Source organism: Colletotrichum costaricense (genome assembly GCF_030867565.1).
Source record: "Colletotrichum costaricense strain IMI 309622 chromosome Unknown Scaffold_6.1, whole genome shotgun sequence".
Classification (NCBI taxonomy): domain Eukaryota; kingdom Fungi; phylum Ascomycota; class Sordariomycetes; order Glomerellales; family Glomerellaceae; genus Colletotrichum; species Colletotrichum costaricense.
This window is the reverse complement of record NW_026848235.1, coordinates 1,512,217-1,530,845: the sequence shown is the minus strand read 5'-3', so window position 1 is coordinate 1,530,845 and position 18,629 is coordinate 1,512,217. Positions and strand designations below refer to the sequence as shown.

Here is an 18,629-nt window from a genome sequence, read left to right as displayed (position 1 = left end):
CAAGAAGTACAGGCACCAGGCGTCCGCCAGAGTGACCAGACCCCCGGCCACGGCCGTTGGTCCAGCCAGTCAGAGCATCCGCTTGCCCTTGAGATCGTACCCATTGTGGGTCTCCTTCTTCCTGTTCTGCTCAGTCACTCCCTCCCCCGGCCCCTCCCTCCTTCGCTCTGGAGACTGAGCCGATGAACTCAGCAAAGTACACATCAAGTACCCGTTATTGGCCAGGCGTGACACCCTGTCTCGCATGGGGGTGGGTACACAGTCAGGTACATATCGCCGCAGAAAACCACAGCGGTCGCTCCAGTAAACCCCGATGGCTCCAGCGGTCTCTAGTGGTCTCTCCAGCGAGCTTTCAGTTTAGCCCACCATCGTTTCGAAAGTACCGCTTCTTGTACCCGCACTAATTACTACCGGTGGGTGGCCCTGCTGCGGTCCGGCCTGCCTGGGCTCTCTCTCCCACTCCTCAGTCCCTCTGCTCACTCCAAGTCCCACGCCCACGGCCCATTTGTCTTTTGGCTGGGGACCTGGGCTGGGCTGACTGGCTGTGCCGCCTGTGCTTCCTTTCCGCTACTCTCCTCTTGTCCCCGATCTCGACTTCCCTTCACTCTCATCTTCACCTCCTCACCCGTTGTCTACAAGGCTTCTCTCTCGCTTGTTTACCTACTGCGGTGAATCATTCTTTACATCCATTCTTCAGACGAAAAGGGCAAACCTCGAGCCTCAAACCCCAACGCCCCGTCCTCGTCCATTCACTTCTTGCGAAGCCGGAAGAATCCACATTCAACCTCGCCATGGCAATGTGACGTCCTGCCGACCCGCCCCATAATCCGCCTGCGAGAATAATAGACGCAACTCAACCACCAAAACCCAACAACAACCTCCTTTTGTCCGCCGATACCCCGACTCGACATTCGACTCTATACTTGTCCAACTCTTAGTTCTACTCGAAATATTTGCTCGCAAGGCGAAAGCTGAGCCGGAGCATGCGAGGTGCAACCGACCGTCAACACAGCTGATTCGCGTGATCCGAGAGAGAGAGAGAGAGAGAACCAAGATGCCTTCTTCACTCAAGGTTCCGGAATCCGGCCTCATTCTTGAGAGCTCGGCTGCCTCGGGAAACCCTGTACCACCACAGGCTTTCTGCATCAATCTTTCTGACCATGTACTCGAGGACATGATCAAGTGTGTACAGGGTGGTGAGGACCTCCAACTGTCCTTGGGGAGCAGCCCGGTAAGTCCTACGCAACGCTATTCTTTGCCCATTTTCTTGAACCCCCTTCGAACAATTCATTTGTCCTCCCGACGGGAAGAGCTGGCACTTGTACCTGTATGCAAGGCGAAGAAAGCAGTGCACCGCTGCCCATCTGGGACATCTGCTGCCGTCCGATGCCAACACAAACGAGTCCCGCCCGCTAGCGGAAGCGCTGTTCGTTGACAGATACTAATGCTGCCTCGCTACCAAGACATTGCTCTACGGGTCCAGTTCCCACATCCTCTCTCCCATCTCCGCGACATTCTCACACGACCTCTTCCTCACGAAACCATTCGAATCGACGAAACGAGCTACACGACTACCACAAACCTCCTCACTATGGAAGAAGCTGCCCGGCTCCGAGGCTCCCAAGAAGGGCGAGCAGGCCAAGGCCAAGGGTGCACCTTCAACCTCGTCGTCCGGGATGGACTCAGATATAGAGAATCTGCAGAACTCCATCGCAGCGGCGACGGCATCGAAGAAGCAGTATGTTGACAGTGGCTGGGTCATGGTGGCCATGACACAACTAACAAGGGTAATAGATCAAAGGTCATGGATAGGCCGCTGCCGGGCACCAATAAGAAGCCCACGGCGAAGGGGGCCAAGTCCAAGTTGCTGTCGAGCATGGCGTCATACGGCAATGGTGGCGGCAAGTCATCGCCCTCAGGGTCACCGGCTCTGGTAGCCGTCAGCTCACCGTCGATAAATCCTGTGTACGCTTCTTCGCAACAAATCGTCGAGAAGTCCAAGGAGCAAAGATCTATGATTGTACATGAACTAGCGGTGCAGGAGCGGCCGGCCGACTACCTGGAAAGCCTATGGGAAGGCAAAGACGAAGATTTCAAGCCTGCCCTGGAGAAGGTGGCCCAATTCGAGCCGGATACGCAGACGTGGGCATTGAGAAAGAACTACTGGAGAGAGTTGGACGTGTGGAAGTACGAATATGATACCCAAGATACCCGACAGAAAGCGATCGACAACGCAATCCGTCAATTCGATAAGATGCGGCTGGCAACAACGGAAACCGAGTGGCAGAAGCTTTTGCCGCGGGAAGAGCGAGGAAAGGGCAAGATCCTCAGCAAGTTGCAGGCAAATATCGCCAAGGCGTCCGCCGCACCACCTCCCAAGATCAAAGTCAGCGATGCGACAAGCGATAATGGCGACGAAGACGTTCTCAAGATGAAAGGCGGCGAGACAATGTCACGATCATCATCGAATCCGTTGCCGCCGAAACCGAAGAAGGCTGCCGACTCTCAGGTTAAGCGTCTCTTGTCCACGAACAAGAAGCCCGCGACGCCCAAGGCTGCGCCGACGAAGGCAAAGGAGAAAGCAGCCCCAGCTGGCAAGAACGGCCGGGTTCTCTCTGCAGAGTTTGTGACCAACTCAGACTCGGATTCAGAGTCTTCAGAGGACAAGCCGATGGCGAGCATTGTGGCTTCCAAGCCCAGGCCAGCGCCTGCAGCTGCACCTGCCCCCAAGAGAAGGATCGAACATGCACTCCCACCAAAGCCGAAGATTGCTGTGCCCAAGGCAAAAGCCAGACCAGTTGAGAAACCTGTAGAGCGGACTGTGGAAAGATCAATTGAGAGGCCCAAGGAAAAGTCGCCTCAGCCTCCACGAGAGACTGCCAAGGCGGCCAAACCACAGCCTCCCAAGCGACAGAGGGAAGAGGAGGCAGACGACAGCAGCTCAAGTTCTGGCGCCCCCTTGGCCAAGCGTGCTAAGCCCAAGGCGCCCATCAAGGCGCCCGTCAGCCTCAAGCAACGGCCCGCAGAACCCTCACATGCATCATCCCGCAACTCATCTGGCGTCTCTCTCAAGAGCAAAAATACATCACCGGCCAAGTCATCGCCTTTGGCTTCGTCACCGCCAACGAACGCATCGGATCTTGAACACTCAGTACCACCCAAGAAGCGCAAGGCTATGGAATCTTCCGACTCCAACGAGAGCGCCCGGACCAAGCAAGCCCCTAAGCGTCAGCGCGGGCTCAGCCCCGACCTGGTCAGCAAAGCCGCGCGTTTCAAGGTGTTCTATGAAAAGTATGAGGCTCTGCACTGGGAGATTGCAGACATGCGCAACCCACCCGAGGACAAGATGGCGGATCTCCTCGACATGCGCCAGCGGCTGAAAACTCTCAAGATTGAGATTTACAAGGAATGCCCGCCTCCAAACAGCGTCCCCAGCAGCGCCCCCATCGCGGTCGCTTAGGGAGGGACCAAGAAGGACAATTGCAAACTGATTGAACGGCCGCTTTCTAAGAGCAACGTATCGACGAAGAAGACGGCGAAAGAAGCCCCAGCCAAAAAGGCGAAGGCGCAGAAACGTGTTTTGGGATTTCTTTGGAAAAAGCGATAATTTTTCGGGACATCTCAAGAGAGTCCTCGACTGGACGGCCACTTGAAAGCATCAGCAACAGCGAAATGATTTTCTCACCTTTTTCCTTTTCTTTTCACTTGGGCTGGGATTGCATCACAGGGGACGGAACGGGCATTGGCGACCAGCATATAGGATTGCATGGACTCTGGAAAAAAAACCAGCCAACTGGTAAACCGTGGATGCGGGCCAGGAATATTTCCCTTTTGGAGATACTCACTTTCTTGTCTTCTTCATTTTGATCGATACCAGGTGGTAGTCAGCTACACAAAACAGAACAGTATCCAAATGAAAGTCATTTGAACGATTACATTGCCTGACTATGACTGGTTGATTTGAATTGAGACTACTGGTCCTGGTGATACCCGCAGCTTGAGTCGACAGCAGTGATGATGCGGTGTATCCTTACGAATGCTGAGAAACGAGGCGGCGTTTGTTCATACAGGGTGTCAACGTCATGACGGGACCCCCGCCCCCTGGCTGCAGACCTGCAAATCCTTGGCTGTTTGTCCTGTCGAAAACGGCCGTGCGCCTACTCCTTCATCTCTCCTCCATTTTCTGGATAATACGGGGCCGGATATCCGTACAGATACTTTTTCTTTTCTTTTTTGGCACGCGACGATTGCCAGGCTGGTGCTTTTCATGATTGAGATACTTACATTTGTGGAGGAAGAAAATGACCGATGTGATGATTTGCGAGGTTTTCTGATCTGATCTGACCTGACCTGCCTTTGCTCGCATCGTGACATGGAGGTGGCTTCCCAAAATTCTCACCCGTTGTTCCGCAGGACCAGCGGTAGTTTCCGCTTGGGAGGGAGGTTACGACTCCACCAGAGCTCCCCGCAATTCATTAAAATGGGTATTGGGAGATTTGCTCTCGGGGCTTGGGTGGGCAAAGCAAGAAAAGAAGAAGATGTGTCAGCGGAAATGGATTGTTCTAGTATTTTTGCTTGTTTTCTTTTTGTTCTTAGAAATCGGGGTTACAGGAAGATGAGTGCTTTGGGGGAGGGGGGGGGGGTTCCCGGCTTTTGGTACTTTGCTTTCTTACATGGTAGAGACCTTCCTTACGTGAGCATTTTCGTTCCTCGTCGCTTCAAACCACGGGGAAACTTGAATGTTTCTTTCGTGGAGGAGAGCATCTCAATAAACTGCGTACGAGGCTCTCAAGTCTCAACGCCTCAACTTTTGATCCAGATCTTGTTGGAGATGGGGATAGGAGGGGGGGGGGGGGGATCCAAGAACCTCACGCATACCTACGCATGTCTCTCGATCTTGTCATTTGTTCCTTCTCTTTCTTTCTTCTTTCCCGCTATCCAGATCTAGTCTTCCCTGCAGGCAAACAAGCAAAGCCAGATGACAGATTGGATTATGCCCCATAAAGAGTTTAGAAGAAAATGATTTATCTCTAAGGCACCTTATGTGCAAACTTGGTGGTTTGCTTTGCCCACCCGCCTCCTGCGATCCTGTCCTGCAGCAGGTAGGATCCCAATGAAGAAAGTGAAAACCTTTGGGGGGGGGGGGGGGGAAATAGCAAACCAACACCGGAATGTACGCCACCAAAGGCATCAGTGACCCTTTCCCTATGAAACGCTTTATCCGAGGCTTTTGTCCAGCAAAGAGACAGGAAAAGCTTGAATGGGCGGGCTTGTTCCTCTACGATCCTTCTATGTGTTGGCAGGCTGACGGGTATGAAGTCACAAACTTACCTTTCCTTTCCGTACCTACAAGTCACATTTCTACTTAGTGTACTCCGTAATAGCGGGGGGACCGGAAGGTGTAGGAGGTGGAGGAGGAGTCCCGGGTTTGCCAAGCTAATGCTCCAGCCTCCAGAACCCCCACACCTACGCCGGCGGTTCCCGGCCCGCCCGCCGTTGGGGTTTTTCTTTTATTTAGCCTTTCCCGGGGTCGGGGTTGTCTGTTTGTTTTGTTTGGAGGTGTGGCGATTGCCACCAGTGTCTGATGTTGCAATGTCACGAAAACTTTACTTGGGAGATCCCACGTCATCCTTGGTCGGCTATGCCGCTACTGATATGCAATGCTCAAAAGCGAAAAAGGCAGGTTTGTTTGAGATGGGGTGGTCCATTGAAAGGGCAAGAGAGAAAATCATGAAGGATGCAAACATGGAAGAGTTGAGAGAGACTGCCCCGTATTCTCTTGCAAGCTTGCAGCGAGATGGGGTTTGTCCATTGTGAAAGAAGGTCTCAGATTCTATGTGATTTGTATCGAAGACTAAGCTGACTTTCAAGTATTGACAAGAGAAAGATGTACAGATTCCCTTTAGATATATGTCCGAAAAGATAGTTTGCGGGTCTTCTCACTTATCTTGAGTTGAGGAACTCCGAGGGTGGAAATGCAAATAGACAGATAATGGTCCGATACCTGAGCCTTATCAACAAGAAGAGCAAATATGCAGCGTTGCCTAAACAAAGACGAGTGGAAACTTGCAAGATGAAAGAAAGGCGCAGAGAGCGATTTGTCTTTGTGTCCAATACAATGCCAAGCTGCAGAAAATCGTCGTGCGGACTCCCGTTTCTCGACAGCTGAAGACTTCTTTCACATGATGGAAATCCAAGTTGTGGTCATCTAGCCTGAGAAGAAAGAAATAGGATCGTTCGCAGGATGGCAGGGTATCTCCAGCCATTCAAATATGTCAGATAGCTCCCCATATCACCGCTCCCAGCCGGAGACTCTTGGACTTCGAAAGGAAGCAATCTCAAGCTTCTGTTGCGAACCAACGTCACCAACAAGTTTGCCACAACGTGCAATGTCTCGTAACCTGTACGATCCTCCTTTCCACTACAGCCCACGAAGGCCCTACCCAGCGCGATACCCGCCGCCGCCCTCGCCGCTTGAGATTGAGGCATATCTCGCGCCGTACTATTACGTGCGGCCGCCGCACGAACGGGCATCCTCACCGATCATGAGCCCCTTATCGAGTGGTCGACACCGAGATGACAATTCCGGAGCCAGGGAACGCGGTCGCCGTCGAGGCGAAAGCAGCGAAGACGAAACTGAGCGCGTTCAGAAAGCCGTGGCAAGCCTCTCGCTCGTTCAGCAGGCTCCCCAAGACCGTGAAGCCGCTGTCCGGTCCCGCCAGTATCGCCTCATTCAAATCAGGCTATTGCTAGTTCAAGTACATGACCAGCTTGAAATTGCACACGAGGTCTACGACGCAGCGTTCCAAAAGTTCCTGGGGCAGATGGAGAAAATCAAGGAGTTCAGCCCAGCGACAAAGAATCAGATATGGGTCGACATGATATCGAAGGATGCAGAGAAAGGCAAGAAGGAGGCGGACAGGGAAAGATCGCCGCCGCCGCTCAACTTCGATGCAGTAATGGCGCAGGTGGAGACATGTTTGCAGTCACTTGAAGGCGCTCAGATGAAGAACTCGCCGCCAGCTTCAGGCTTTGACGACAAATCACCAGACGCCGAGGGCCAATTCAAGGTGGTCGTTGACGCTGTCAGGGATATCGTCGACCTGGCCGCAAAGGCCCCAGAGGAGAATCTCGTTTGCGAAGATCTGGTGGAGCGCCTCGATAGAGCTCGGAGTCTGGCCGATACCACTTCTAACGTCTGGAGAGCCGTGCTATCTAAATTGCCGGCTAGAAGCATGGGAAGCACAAAGTCCAAAGATCCAGATTGGACCGCCAGTAACGAAGGGCAACAGTCGGGATCTTAGAGCCCGTCGTGAGTGATGCGGTAGGCATTGGTCAAATTCTAATGCGTCGTCGATCGCTTCTTGCTGGAATTGTACTGTACTGACTGACGTGGAAGTTGGCGATTGGCGTCTGCGGTAAATGTGTCGCTGGAGTTTGAGGTGAAGTAAGGGAGACATAGACTACATTGTTAGGAGGGCATATTTCTTCGTCAGTAGTATCCTTGGTTCACGAAGCCGAAACCGCAAAAAAAAAGATGTATCTTACCTGAGAAGAAAAAAAGATGAAGCACCGTCCTCAACAGAATGATCGGAATTGAATTGTCAAGTCCCTGGCCAGCCGAAGCCAGCCAGGATCCAGACGCTGCGTATCGCACTCAAGTGCTCTGCACAATCTTTTCGCAACGGCTCTCCCATAGGGACACCGAGTCCAGAGCTCATCTTCCCCCTCTCCCCAGAGGGAATTAGGGTATACATGAGAACGGCCCGAGCCCTGCTTTTCTGATGCCAATTGCAGACGTGAAGTCACGCCAGACCCTCGCGGGCAGACCCGTCATCCCGCACTAGGCAGGCGACATTGGGTGAGTGGTGTGAAGAAGTTACTCCGAATTTCTCATATGCCAGTTTGGTAGAATGAGAGACTTCCGCTTGCGCGTACATCTCTCCGTTTGTAGCATAGAAACGCAGCGTTGAAGAGGACGGTGCTTGAAGAAGGGAACAAGAAGAGGAGTCAGACTCTGCGCGGAAATTGGCGCTTTATATATGAATTTTTTGTGACGTGGGGTTGCAAGGGTCTTTGGCGGCAGCCTTGCAAATGAGGCTAACCAATCAGTGAGCTGGACTGGCAGGTACCTTCGGAAGGAAAGACCCCTCGAAGCAACCCCCCACCTGCCAGATCTGGATCCCACGCTTTATGGGTCCCGAAGCTTAGCGATAAGGATCCTTATCGCCCTGCCGCTGTGGTTCCTGCGTGAGGTCCCTTTGGTTTCCATTGTATTGGCGATGGGGTCTTTGGTCAGGTCCAGACCGCTGCACAAAATTTCCGTGACGCTGAGGCACATGTCCCCCTTCTCACTTTCTCGTCGACGACGCACCTTTTCTTCTGGTCAACGTTATTGCTCAATTTTCTTCTCTTTTGATGCGGATTCTACCGGATTCAGGTGTTCATAGTATACGACTGCACGTAGACTCTTAATCCGCAACCATGATACTCGAACCGAAGGACTTCCCGCAGATGTGGCAAAAGCCGTCAAGTGATGACTTACTCAACACGCTGAAGCAACTGGAACTTAGCCCTCCGGTATGGAGTCACAAGCGCAGGCGATCTGATATCATTCATGAACAAGAGGCCACGGCGTATTTCCGGCGCGAAGTAACGATGTACCTATCGTCCATCATCAAGAGCGGCCTCTCCTGGATTGAGGACGATGACAAGAAGGAGGAAGTCTGGTCAGAGGCTAGCCGCAGGATGACGGAACGATGTGGAAGAACCGGTACGTGTTGACAATGACTGCTGCCTTTCCTGAACTGCGCAGCCTCTAATGCCGCACGTAGCCATGGGCGAGATTACTCGGCGATGGCCCTTTAGAGAAGAGGACCTCACGCCGACCTTTGAGCTCATCATCCGGGAGCCGCCCCTGACCGGCGACTCACTTGGTCTCAAGACCTGGGGGTCTTCTTACGTTCTCGCCAAGCACTTGCCATCTATTGGTTCGACAGCTCTCTTCCGGCTCTTTGACGAATCTCTGGGCGAGCCGCGGCCATCTATCTTGGAATTAGGTTCTGGCACAGGCCTACTTGGACTTGCGGCGGCAGCTTTGTGGAAGGCTCATGTAATTCTCAGCGACTTGCCAGACATCATGTCGAATCTTTGCCATAACGTCGAGGCCAACCGTGCCACGGTGGAGAAGCTGGGAGGTTCATTGAACGCTGGCGCACTTACTTGGGGTGGCTCAGGGGATGAGGAAGTTAATCAGGATCTCTTTGGCAAACGAAACCAGTTCAAGGTACGTGACTATTGAAAATTGCTACGGAGAGACTGCTAATCTAGCCCATAGGTTGTCCTCGCTGCTGACCCCCTTTACGACGACTGTCATCCAGGGCTTCTGGCAGGTGCTTTTTCTGAGCAGCTATCAATTGCAGACGATGCTCGCGCAGTTGTAATGGTCCCGCTACGAGACGAAACCACCAAAAAGCTTCTCAAGGCTTTCCGAGATGCTATGGGAAGCCAGGAAAACCCTCTACTATGCATTGAGGAAGGAACACTCGATGGCCAGGATGACTGGGGTGAAGACAAGGAGGGCACCGACGTGACTTGTTGGTGGGGAATCTTTGCACGCAAGCAGCAAATATGAAGACTAGAGGCGCAATCGGCGAAATGATCGAGTTTGAAGACGACTCAAGACATAGGTTAGACGATGGATAATGGCATAGGCCAGCCCTCGCATTTTAGAATTAGATCTAGACAAAACAGAATTCAATGATAGATGACTCTGATGCCTTGACATACAATAATCAGGTGCAACCAACTTTACCGTCCGTCCCAACCCGTTGCCGTGCCGCGTGTCCAGCTCACGGGAGGCTCCTTCCCCCAGGAGAACCTCCTTCCATCTTCTATGTATATCTGTGGCCCTGAATCACTGCGTCTTCAAAAATCACTCGTCCCTCCCTCTGAGAAAACTCGTGGATCACTCTCCTACGGTTCTTTCTCCTCGCTTCCTTACTTCCGAAGTTTTTCACTTCTGAACTTCCTTACTTCCAAACTTCTAAACTTCACACAAATCTTCTTCCTCTTCTCACACACTGTCCCAAACAATCCAACCCAAGCTATCCTATCCACGATACACGGCCTCTCGGTATGCACCTGAGACACCTGCAAATACAGCAAACAAACGACTAACCTTAAGGATGGTTGGTCAAATCACCTATACTGAGGAAGAAATTATCTTCATTCTCCATCACAGCCTCGTCAAGGACAAGGACCATAAGGACACCTTGCGCGAGTACGAACAGCAATTCAGCAAGACTCTCACCATGGCTCAATTGAAATACGTCAGAGCCAAATATGGCCATGATCCTGAATTCGGGTAAGTTTCCTCCCTCGATGGGCCCTTTCACTACTACCTTTTGGCCTACGCCTCCCTTACTCTCTCCTTCTTTGCTTGGAAAAACGTGAAGAGTGCCACTTTCTGATAATTTTTTGGCAGCACGGCAATGATCAATGGACAGGTCCCGGACAATGGCGGTAATAGAAAGACTGCGGTTCCATCTCCATGGCAGTAAGTCGGTTCAGCTTCTCGGGAGACGTGACCCAAGTTACTAATTTTAATCAACTTAGGGAAGCAATGGTTGCACCCATCCAGTGCGAAAACGATCAAAACGATCAATCCTTCACATCTTCTACGAATGAGGATGATTCAGTCTCTGAGGATCACATGCTGCAGGTCCTGGCAAGCTATGTATACAATTCTCCCTCAGAGGCTCCCGGGAAGCTGGCTTTGTCCTCCGACGAGGTACAGCAGGATGAGCAGGCGCGTAACGACGCAGAGGAGTATGCTGCCGCACACGAAAAGATTCTGCAAATGTTCGAGGAGAATCCCGACCGCCCGTATGGTGTACAGCCTGTTCAGCAGCACTACGAGCAAATGCTCTTCCCTTCTACAGTACAGAAGCGAAAGCGGGATGAGCTTGAGGAAGCGGGTGATGGATCGATCACAACCCCGGATTCAGGCTTATCTCCTCCAGTGCTTGAATCACCTCAAGAGAGCATTCCGAAGCGTTTGAAGACCCAGCCGCAGGAGACATACTCCCAGGAGCTCCCTGCTCAGTATTTATCCCCGATGCCAAACAACAACGCACCCCAGACGACCGGACATGATGATGAAGCGTTGAACCTACTCAATGTCAATCTTCCCGAAGTCCCTGTAACCCCCGAGAATCTGAGAATGGGCACAGATCATGTGCATGCAGACCCCAGTTTGTCACCCCTGACAAAGCTTCTCAATAGCATCGACAATGAGTATCCTCAAGGACCAACAACTGACAGCTCGTTTTTCGCACAGCTCGATCGTCCGATGGACCCATCTGGCTATAGCACCGTCAACTATGAGAATACTACGTTCCAAGAACCAGATCCATCAGCTGCTCCCACGTGGACAGGGGCAGACCCAACGATGTTATCTGCGAGCCCCAGCCTCAACTTCTCCCAGTCCACGCAATTTGCGCCATGGGAAGCACCCTACAACGAGGAAGAGAGCAACTTCTGGGGTACCCAATCAGGCACCTGGCAGGGCGTGACTGGTTATGATACCGCACCGGGATTCAACTTGGATCTGCTCGTTCCACAGTATACCCAAACTTCTGCACCTTATGCATATGCTGAGTTGATGGCCAGCGGCAGCGGAACATACCAAGATTCCGGAGCCTTGATTTCTGCGCAGCAACAAATCGAAGGCCAGAACGTCGCTAGCTTCTCTGGCGGCATCAGCGTCGACTGGAACAACGTGAGCAATGCCGAGTGGGAAGAACTGTTCATGTACAGTGCGGAGCCACAGGGCCATGCCGACTATTCTCAGCAGTTCTTTGGTCCTCTCGAGTAGAGCTACGATCCGCATTTTTCCTTCTTGCATACGATCTCTGAGTTACAGTTCACATACAATTTTTGTCGCCTAGAACGCAACGAAGCATCACATAACACCTTGCCTACTTTCCAATACGATACCCCCTTTCTTCCCTTTTTCAGCAGATTCCTCCTTTTCGACAAACTCCTCTTCGACAATGAACTCACCATATTTGGACCTTCGATACGCAGGCACGGTAGCTTGCGAATAAATAGATAGGTAGTTGGTGGTCATTGCGACATAGACTATAAGATGATTTCCTCCCAGATTGGCCACAATATCCATTGTGACATGTAATGTAACGAACGACGCTCCCAGCCTGCCTTGTTCTCATAACGACATTGAAAAAGACGCACGATTTTCTAGCCTCCCATTGTCCAAGCTCCCAGCGCCAAAATCCGTCCACGATGGGTATCTAGTGCAGTAGAAACGAACAGACGGGCGCTCTCCCCCAGGTATGTTGTGTGTTGTTTTGCATGTTGTTTGTGTGTATGTGTGCGTTTGCTTGAAACTCTGGCCTCTCCAAGCAGACTTTTCTTCACAATCGACCTACCTGCTTTGCTCTGCCTTGTGAGGGTGGTGAAGTAGGCTGTAATAGTGGTTTTCGTGGGGAAACCCCGAAGAACAATGCAGTTGGAAAAAAAATCAGAACAAGAGAAATGGGACAAGATTTGAGGGAAAGGAGGCGTTCAGACCACGATGGTTGTTGATTTCCTCGACTCGCCCTCCTCTGGTGGGAAGCCAAACACGAGCCTGTACAGGTCGCGCAAGAATATATACTGGCTAGATCTTTGGCTCATGTAGTGAACGCTTTTGGCCAGGTCATGCGCCGAGATACGTTTGCCATGGGCCGGAAGCAGCGAGGATCCCCTGAACGCCGAATCGGCATGCACAAGGTTCTTGTAGTGCTGTAAAAGTGTCGAGTGCGCAGGCAAGGACCCGAAGGAGCCCGTGGGCATATGCTTGACAAAGGCTTGAAGAGCTGACTTCTCGGCTTTACTGTCAAGAGCCGGGTCTCGAGTAAAGCCAACGTTCATGGCAGCCTTAATGACGAGGGCTTTGATGCGGTTGCTGTTGCTGTCCTCGCCTGCCGTAGTCGTTGTTGCCGTGCTTGATGTCTTGTTGCTGCTTTGCGAGTAGCTCGACAATTGCGAAGCGCTGCTTGACCACCGTCCCCCACGTCCGCTGTCAGATGTTGTGCCTAGAACAAGAATATTTGGCACTCGGGGTGAGGAGCTCTCTGGAGAGATCGGCGTGTCTTCAAATTCGGTCACGGGAGTTTCAGGAACTGGTGGCGGCTTCCGTGGCCGTTCCTCGGTCAGACTTTTGTGGCTTTCCCTCTTTGAGTATGATGATCGGTTCGACGCTCTGCTCTCACCTCGAGCAGGTTGATCATACTGCTGCTGATGGCCGAAGAAGCTCGTCTGGCTCGGTCGTGGGGTGTTTCGGTCTGGCCGCACTTGAGTCCACCCGTCTCTGAAGAGGTCGCAAAGCTCCCAGCATGCCTGTACCGCGGAACACAAGAGCTCCTCGTCAGGAGCTCTTCCGTCACGCTTATTCTGTCTCAGACTGAAAAGCATCTCGGCAAGTGACCAACACGCCTTCAGCAAAGAGTCCGTCTCATCGGCCAATTCGCTTCGCTGTTTCATCAATCGATGGCAAAGAGTAATATAGAAATCTAATGTACGCTCCCGGAAGGGTTCTGGGAGGTTCTGGATGTCCTGAGCGCTATAGAGACTGGATCATGGTTAGCTAATTTGTCCAACCCTTGTGGATCTCTGGAATGGACTCACTGGTTATTCAGTTCAAAACTGACTCTCAAAACAGAATCAGCAACTTCATCCTTCCTCTGCCGGACGTCGAAAAGGGACTGGCAAAAGTCTCGGCAATGATCGAGATTCTCTCGGACGTGGTGATCATAGTGGTCTTCGTCGCGGTTGTCATACAGGCGCTGGCAAAGCCTCCAGCACGCCATCCAAGCTTTTTCGTGAGCATCGGGAGTACCTGAGCTATTGAACATCCGTGTTCGATGAATCGAGCTCAAGTTCGCTAACGTGTTACACAATGTCCAGCACTCTTGGAGAGCGGTTCGTAGAGCCCTGATTTCCGAATCCTCCTGAGGCAAGGCAGGGGTAGCGAAGGGCTCTTCGTCGTAATTTTCGGTATCGGTCTCTACTTCTCTAGCCTCGTCGATTTCTGTTTCGCGTTAGCCCATTCAGTCGTAGGATGAGTGTGTGGAATATACAAACTTTCAAGGCTGCTTGTGCTGCTAGACCTTAGCCGGGACGACTCATTAAGCATGTCGTGGAGGTCTTGCGCGCGTGGTGTGGCGCTGTCTAGACTGTACCGAACGGGCCGGATATCTGTGGAGAGAGGAGGTGGTGTAGGCAGTCCAGGGGATCTCGACTGTTCTAGCTCAGTACTTGAATGGCTTCAGGTGAAGCTTTTAGGCAGCCGTACCTTAATTGCATGATCAGTGACGGATGGAAGACTCATTGTATCGGTCTTGGGTGATGATCTCGTGCTGCTTTGATCCGGCTTTACTGTCGGCTCCGTAGAGGCCTGTCCCAAGGTTACTCTCTGCCTGTTTGGGAAAGAGTTTCCATGAGATACTTACCCAGCTATGGAAGCTTTCCGGCGCATGTATGACTGATACGGCTTCTTCACTGCTACTCTGCCGCAAATGATCGGGAATGTTGGTCGAGAGCATCATGAGCTACGATGTGTCAGTCACGCTGCCTGCCTTGGGAATGGCATCCAGAAGACTAACCTGAGGATGTGGTGCCGGATTGGTAACATTAGGCCGGGCCTGAACCTCCTCCGCCTCTTCGTCCTCGATTTCTGTTGTTTCAGTACCTGTTGAAGTGACTGGTGAAGGTCCAACAATATCGCTCGGGCTCATCAAGTTCAAATTTGTCGACGGAACTCTCTGAATGGAGTTGGGGCGCAGAGAATTGCGGCCGGAGTGATCTGAGGCGTTCGAAGACCTATACCCACATATAAGCTTGGGAACTACAACGACACCGTACGACCATAATTGCTTACATGCTGGCGAAAGGGGATTGAAAAGAACCGTTGTCGGGAGATGAGACAGACATATCGTTGTGATGGGAATAAGCAGATATTTGACTTCCGATAGACGACCGGAGGGGGGCTTCGAGTGCCATCGTCAGTCTCTCGACTCGTTCGTATGCGATAACCTTCCGGCACCGACGCAGGTAGTGATGGAAGTCGGCCGGGCTGTCCAGCAGACTGGTATTCGGCGGCTTTCAAAGTCGAGAATGCCTCGGGAGCCCCACGCAGTTTGCTTTCTGGTCGGTTGGGTCTACTCCTGGGCCGCACTGGTTAAATGGTGTTGGTCGTGATCCTAGAGGCCGTCGAGGCGAAGGAATAAAGCTGTGCTGGAAGGTCTCGTAGACGACGGCCCGGAGATCATCAAGCTTCCAGACTAGCGATAGAGGCTCGAGAGTGAAGAAGCTCGAGAGCGAGAGGGTGGGGAGGGCAGTTTAAGAGGAGCTGTGCCTACTGCTACCTCAGTGCTGCGAAGAGTAACGGTACGGAGACCGGGGTGGCTCCAGGCCGACCCTAGCTGACCGTGTCTGTGCCTCGCTCACGCGAAATATCGACAGGGACAGGTTTGGTTTCGCTGCGTCGCGGCGGGTCTACTGTGACAGCAGGGGTACCCAAATAGCGATCCTGACGATTGAAGGGACAATATATGGGGAAGGCAAGTTGGCTCGACCTGGGGGCAACGCGACCACGGCCTTGCTGGGAGAGAATTGGGAAATTTCAGAGGGCCAGATCAGGCTGAGAGCTGTACGTCTGTCTCTGCGACCTAAGCTTAGGTAGGTATGCTGCAGTATGCCCGTCTCTTGGGAAGGGCGGTTGAGAGAGAGCTGCGGCTAAGATTCGACCAAACGGGTGACTAGCACGGCTCCACTGACGGCTTCGTCGTCTATGCGGTCTCGGGCAGCTGGGCAAGAGAAGCGAAAGTTGACAGAATGGAAAAAGCAGATAGACAGACAGAAGAAGAGCAGGCGACAGCTGATTCGAGACGGTGCGGTTGATGTGGATGTCCAACGTCCACCGTACAGACACCCGGCAGGTGGCACGGAGGCGGGCGGTTCGGTGGTACGGGTAAAGAAAGAAGCCAGCTCTCCAACGGAACGGCGAGAAATTGTTATGATTTGCAGGGAAAGATGACCACCAGCAGTAATAAGAATGGGTGTTCTCGGTGCTTCTCAAGGAGCAAGACAAGCTGGATTTGAGTTGTGGAGGAGAGTCAAGTCAGAAATGTCAGAAATTTGTGTGTTGTCTGAATGGTTGACCTAGTTCCGGTCCGCCCTATGGACAGGCACCTCACATGGGAATGAATCAGAAGGGGGAGACCAGAAATGGATCGTCGTAGCGTTCGCTGGCAGTTGAGCAGAGGAGAGTGATCCGACAGGACGAAGGGAAAGAAGGCTAAGAAGTCAAATCGTTGAAGTAGAGAGGGCCGAGGTGGCCAGAAAGAAGAGAGGTCCGCGGGGTGGGATCCAATCCGCGAGCTGGGTCGGCCGCACCTCAGTCGGAGACAACCACCGCGGTACCACCACCATCTTTTGCGCCTTCTTCGTTCCCAGGAATACTAGGATACACCATTCTCCACGAACTTGAGCCAACCTTAGTTAAGGCAGGCACCGGGCAGCATGTACATAGAAGGCGATGGATGAACCAGTCAGAGATGCAGCTGCGCGTCTTCTCCCATGGGCATAGCAGCGCACCTCCTGACGGGTTCAACCAGTCAGAGTTGGGCACAAGGTGGTGTCGGTGGATGAGAAGAGCGACGTCGAGCTGTGGGCTGCATGAAGCAGACAGGCGTCGGCGCTTAGCAAAAGGTGGGTCTCGCTTCCGTCCAGTCGTGCCCGTGAACCACAACCGACCCCTGCACTTGACGGCCCCACTTAGGACGGAGGGGCTTGCCTTACACTTTGGAGGGGTGATGGAAAGGCAAGGGGCGCCCGGCCAAGAGGGAAGGAAAGATCCAGAGCCACCACTGCTCCAAAGGAAATAGCAGGAAGAGAGAAACTTCCTCAGCTGGTTCTCAACCGCCCCGCCGTCCCTTCCAGGCCTGGAGGCAGGCAATGGCTGTTTGCGGAATTAAACGTCAGGTGTATAGTAGGTAAGGTAAGGTAGGTACGAAGGAATATATGGAAGGAACGTATTTGATCATGGGTAGTACGGAGCAGCGAGACTGCCAATTAACCTGGCGAAATGGAAGTGAATGTGGTGGCATTGAGGTATTGTCTGCCAAGGTACCTCACCGAAGATTTGCTTTCTTATACCTCAATTCGACTCTGACGTGGGACAACTTTCACGAGAATTCCTCCCCGTCAATTCCAATTTCTACCCATCGTATCAGAATCATCTGGAGTCCAAGACAGAGAAGACCCTTTCCTCCGTGATTGACCGAAACTGAGGCCGGCGGCGACAAGTTGTTTAGACCGAGCCGGTATGCTGGGCCCAACGGTATCAACCGCGGCCTGCATGTCTGAATTGGGACTTTTGTCCCTCTTCTGATTGCGTGCAGTGTGCCTGCTCGCATATCGGGGATGGATGGGCGGATATCTCTCGCAACCTCCTCTAACGCCCTCTTGTCCCCCATCAGAGAGATTCGCGGGCCAATCTGACGATGCCGTGTCATTGAAGACGCGGGAAACACAGTCACGCTACCTGGAGTTGCCTATGTACTGTGCATTTGGGGGCCGTGACATGCGCGTGCACCATTGTGAACGGCTCTGCCCGTCCGTTGTCGTGGACGTCTTCGTTACCAGTCTCGGTCCCTGTTTGCCGCCCTGGTGGGAATGTGTGTGTGTGTGTGTGTATGTGTGCGAGGTGGGGGAGCTCCGTTGGGATTTGGGAGCAGACGCCTTACACCTCTTCACTTCAACTTTCAACAGCGCAGGCTGCGGTGGGCCACAAACTCATTTGCCGGCTCCAGCAACGAAATCGAACACTTCCTCGACCTGTACCTTCGACTTTTGACGAGAATTTGGAAAAGCGTGGTGGGAGTCGCTCGGCCGCCCAAATAAACAAAGCCACACCTCTGCCATATGGTCAGAACCGACTTGAGCCGTGTGACTGGGGCTGTTTGCTCCGCGACAATCCGCCTGATCCGGTCAGTAGACATTGGGCCAGGATTTAACCATTCATCAGGTAAGACCCCGAGAGAGAGGTGGTTGGTGATGTACTCTTATTCATACACCAGTCTTTACTTCACTATCGTGTGTACTACCAACAGAGTGCTAATCGTTGTAGGAGGGTATAAGAACAAGTTCTTCGCGAGCCCAACGTGTCTGCCACGCATCAGACGTCCGCGTTTCGACATTGATGTAATTCGTACTCTGTACTCAAATCCCCGCTTCTCTTTTCTATTCATGGCAACACGGATTCCGATAATCTGGAACGGCGTTTCCTCAGTACCTTACGGATATTGAAGGGGGGGGGGGGGGGATTTGTAGCGGCACCATGCTGCAGTGAGGTGCACCGTTCGACACAGAGTGGGCCCTGATCGACCTTCATTCACACGCTACCAGGTGTGACAGGCCACACCCAAGCCTACCGTTTGTTTAAACCGTCCGTGGTAGGGATTGGGTGGAAGCCCGGGCCCGTTGCGGCTTCAAATCCTACTGGCGGGTACATATCCCTCCTTCACCGTTGGTTTTGCGTTGGCTGTTGGTTAGAGTCTTTC

At 52.6% G+C, this 18,629-nt stretch overlaps 6 protein-coding genes across 6 annotated transcripts; 5 read left to right on the top strand and 1 right to left on the bottom strand.

Annotated features, from left to right (window-relative positions):
* Window positions 1-1,054: 1,054 nt before the first annotated feature.
* Window positions 1,055-3,460, top strand: CCOS01_06722 (uncharacterized protein; the record flags this gene model as incomplete). Its single annotated transcript, XM_060454890.1, has 3 exons — window positions 1,055-1,231; window positions 1,464-1,738; window positions 1,795-3,460. The coding sequence occupies 3 exons, from the start codon at window positions 1,055-1,057 to the stop codon at window positions 3,458-3,460; spliced, it is 2,118 nt and encodes a 705-aa protein (XP_060314590.1).
* Window positions 3,461-6,389: 2,929 nt separating this feature from the next.
* Window positions 6,390-7,304, top strand: CCOS01_06721 (uncharacterized protein; the record flags this gene model as incomplete). The annotated part of the gene is made up of 1 exon (XM_060454889.1): window positions 6,390-7,304. One exon carries the CDS (start codon window positions 6,390-6,392, stop codon window positions 7,302-7,304), a length of 915 nt encoding a protein of 304 aa, XP_060314589.1.
* Window positions 7,305-8,484: 1,180 nt separating this feature from the next.
* Window positions 8,485-9,634, top strand: CCOS01_06720 (uncharacterized protein; the record flags this gene model as incomplete). Its single annotated transcript, XM_060454888.1, has 3 exons — window positions 8,485-8,773; window positions 8,835-9,286; window positions 9,338-9,634. 3 exons carry the CDS (start codon window positions 8,485-8,487, stop codon window positions 9,632-9,634), a joined length of 1,038 nt encoding a protein of 345 aa, XP_060314588.1.
* A 553-nt stretch (window positions 9,635-10,187) lies between these two features.
* On the top strand, window positions 10,188-11,878 carry CCOS01_06719 (uncharacterized protein; the record flags this gene model as incomplete). Its single annotated transcript, XM_060454887.1, has 3 exons — window positions 10,188-10,366; window positions 10,487-10,558; window positions 10,618-11,878. The coding sequence occupies 3 exons, from the start codon at window positions 10,188-10,190 to the stop codon at window positions 11,876-11,878; spliced, it is 1,512 nt and encodes a 503-aa protein (XP_060314587.1).
* A 710-nt stretch (window positions 11,879-12,588) lies between these two features.
* CCOS01_06718 (uncharacterized protein) lies at window positions 12,589-15,165 on the bottom strand (the record flags this gene model as incomplete). The annotated part of the gene is made up of 7 exons (XM_060454886.1): window positions 12,589-13,627; window positions 13,693-14,095; window positions 14,149-14,305; window positions 14,360-14,461; window positions 14,517-14,615; window positions 14,670-14,886; window positions 14,945-15,165. Coding segments are annotated over 7 exons (2,238 nt in total), but the record flags the coding sequence as incomplete, so codon positions are not given.
* A 2,958-nt stretch (window positions 15,166-18,123) lies between these two features.
* Window positions 18,124-18,337, top strand: CCOS01_06717 (uncharacterized protein; the record flags this gene model as incomplete). Its single annotated transcript, XM_060454885.1, has 2 exons — window positions 18,124-18,250; window positions 18,282-18,337. 2 exons carry the CDS (start codon window positions 18,124-18,126, stop codon window positions 18,335-18,337), a joined length of 183 nt encoding a protein of 60 aa, XP_060314585.1.
* Window positions 18,338-18,629: the final 292 nt, after the last annotated feature.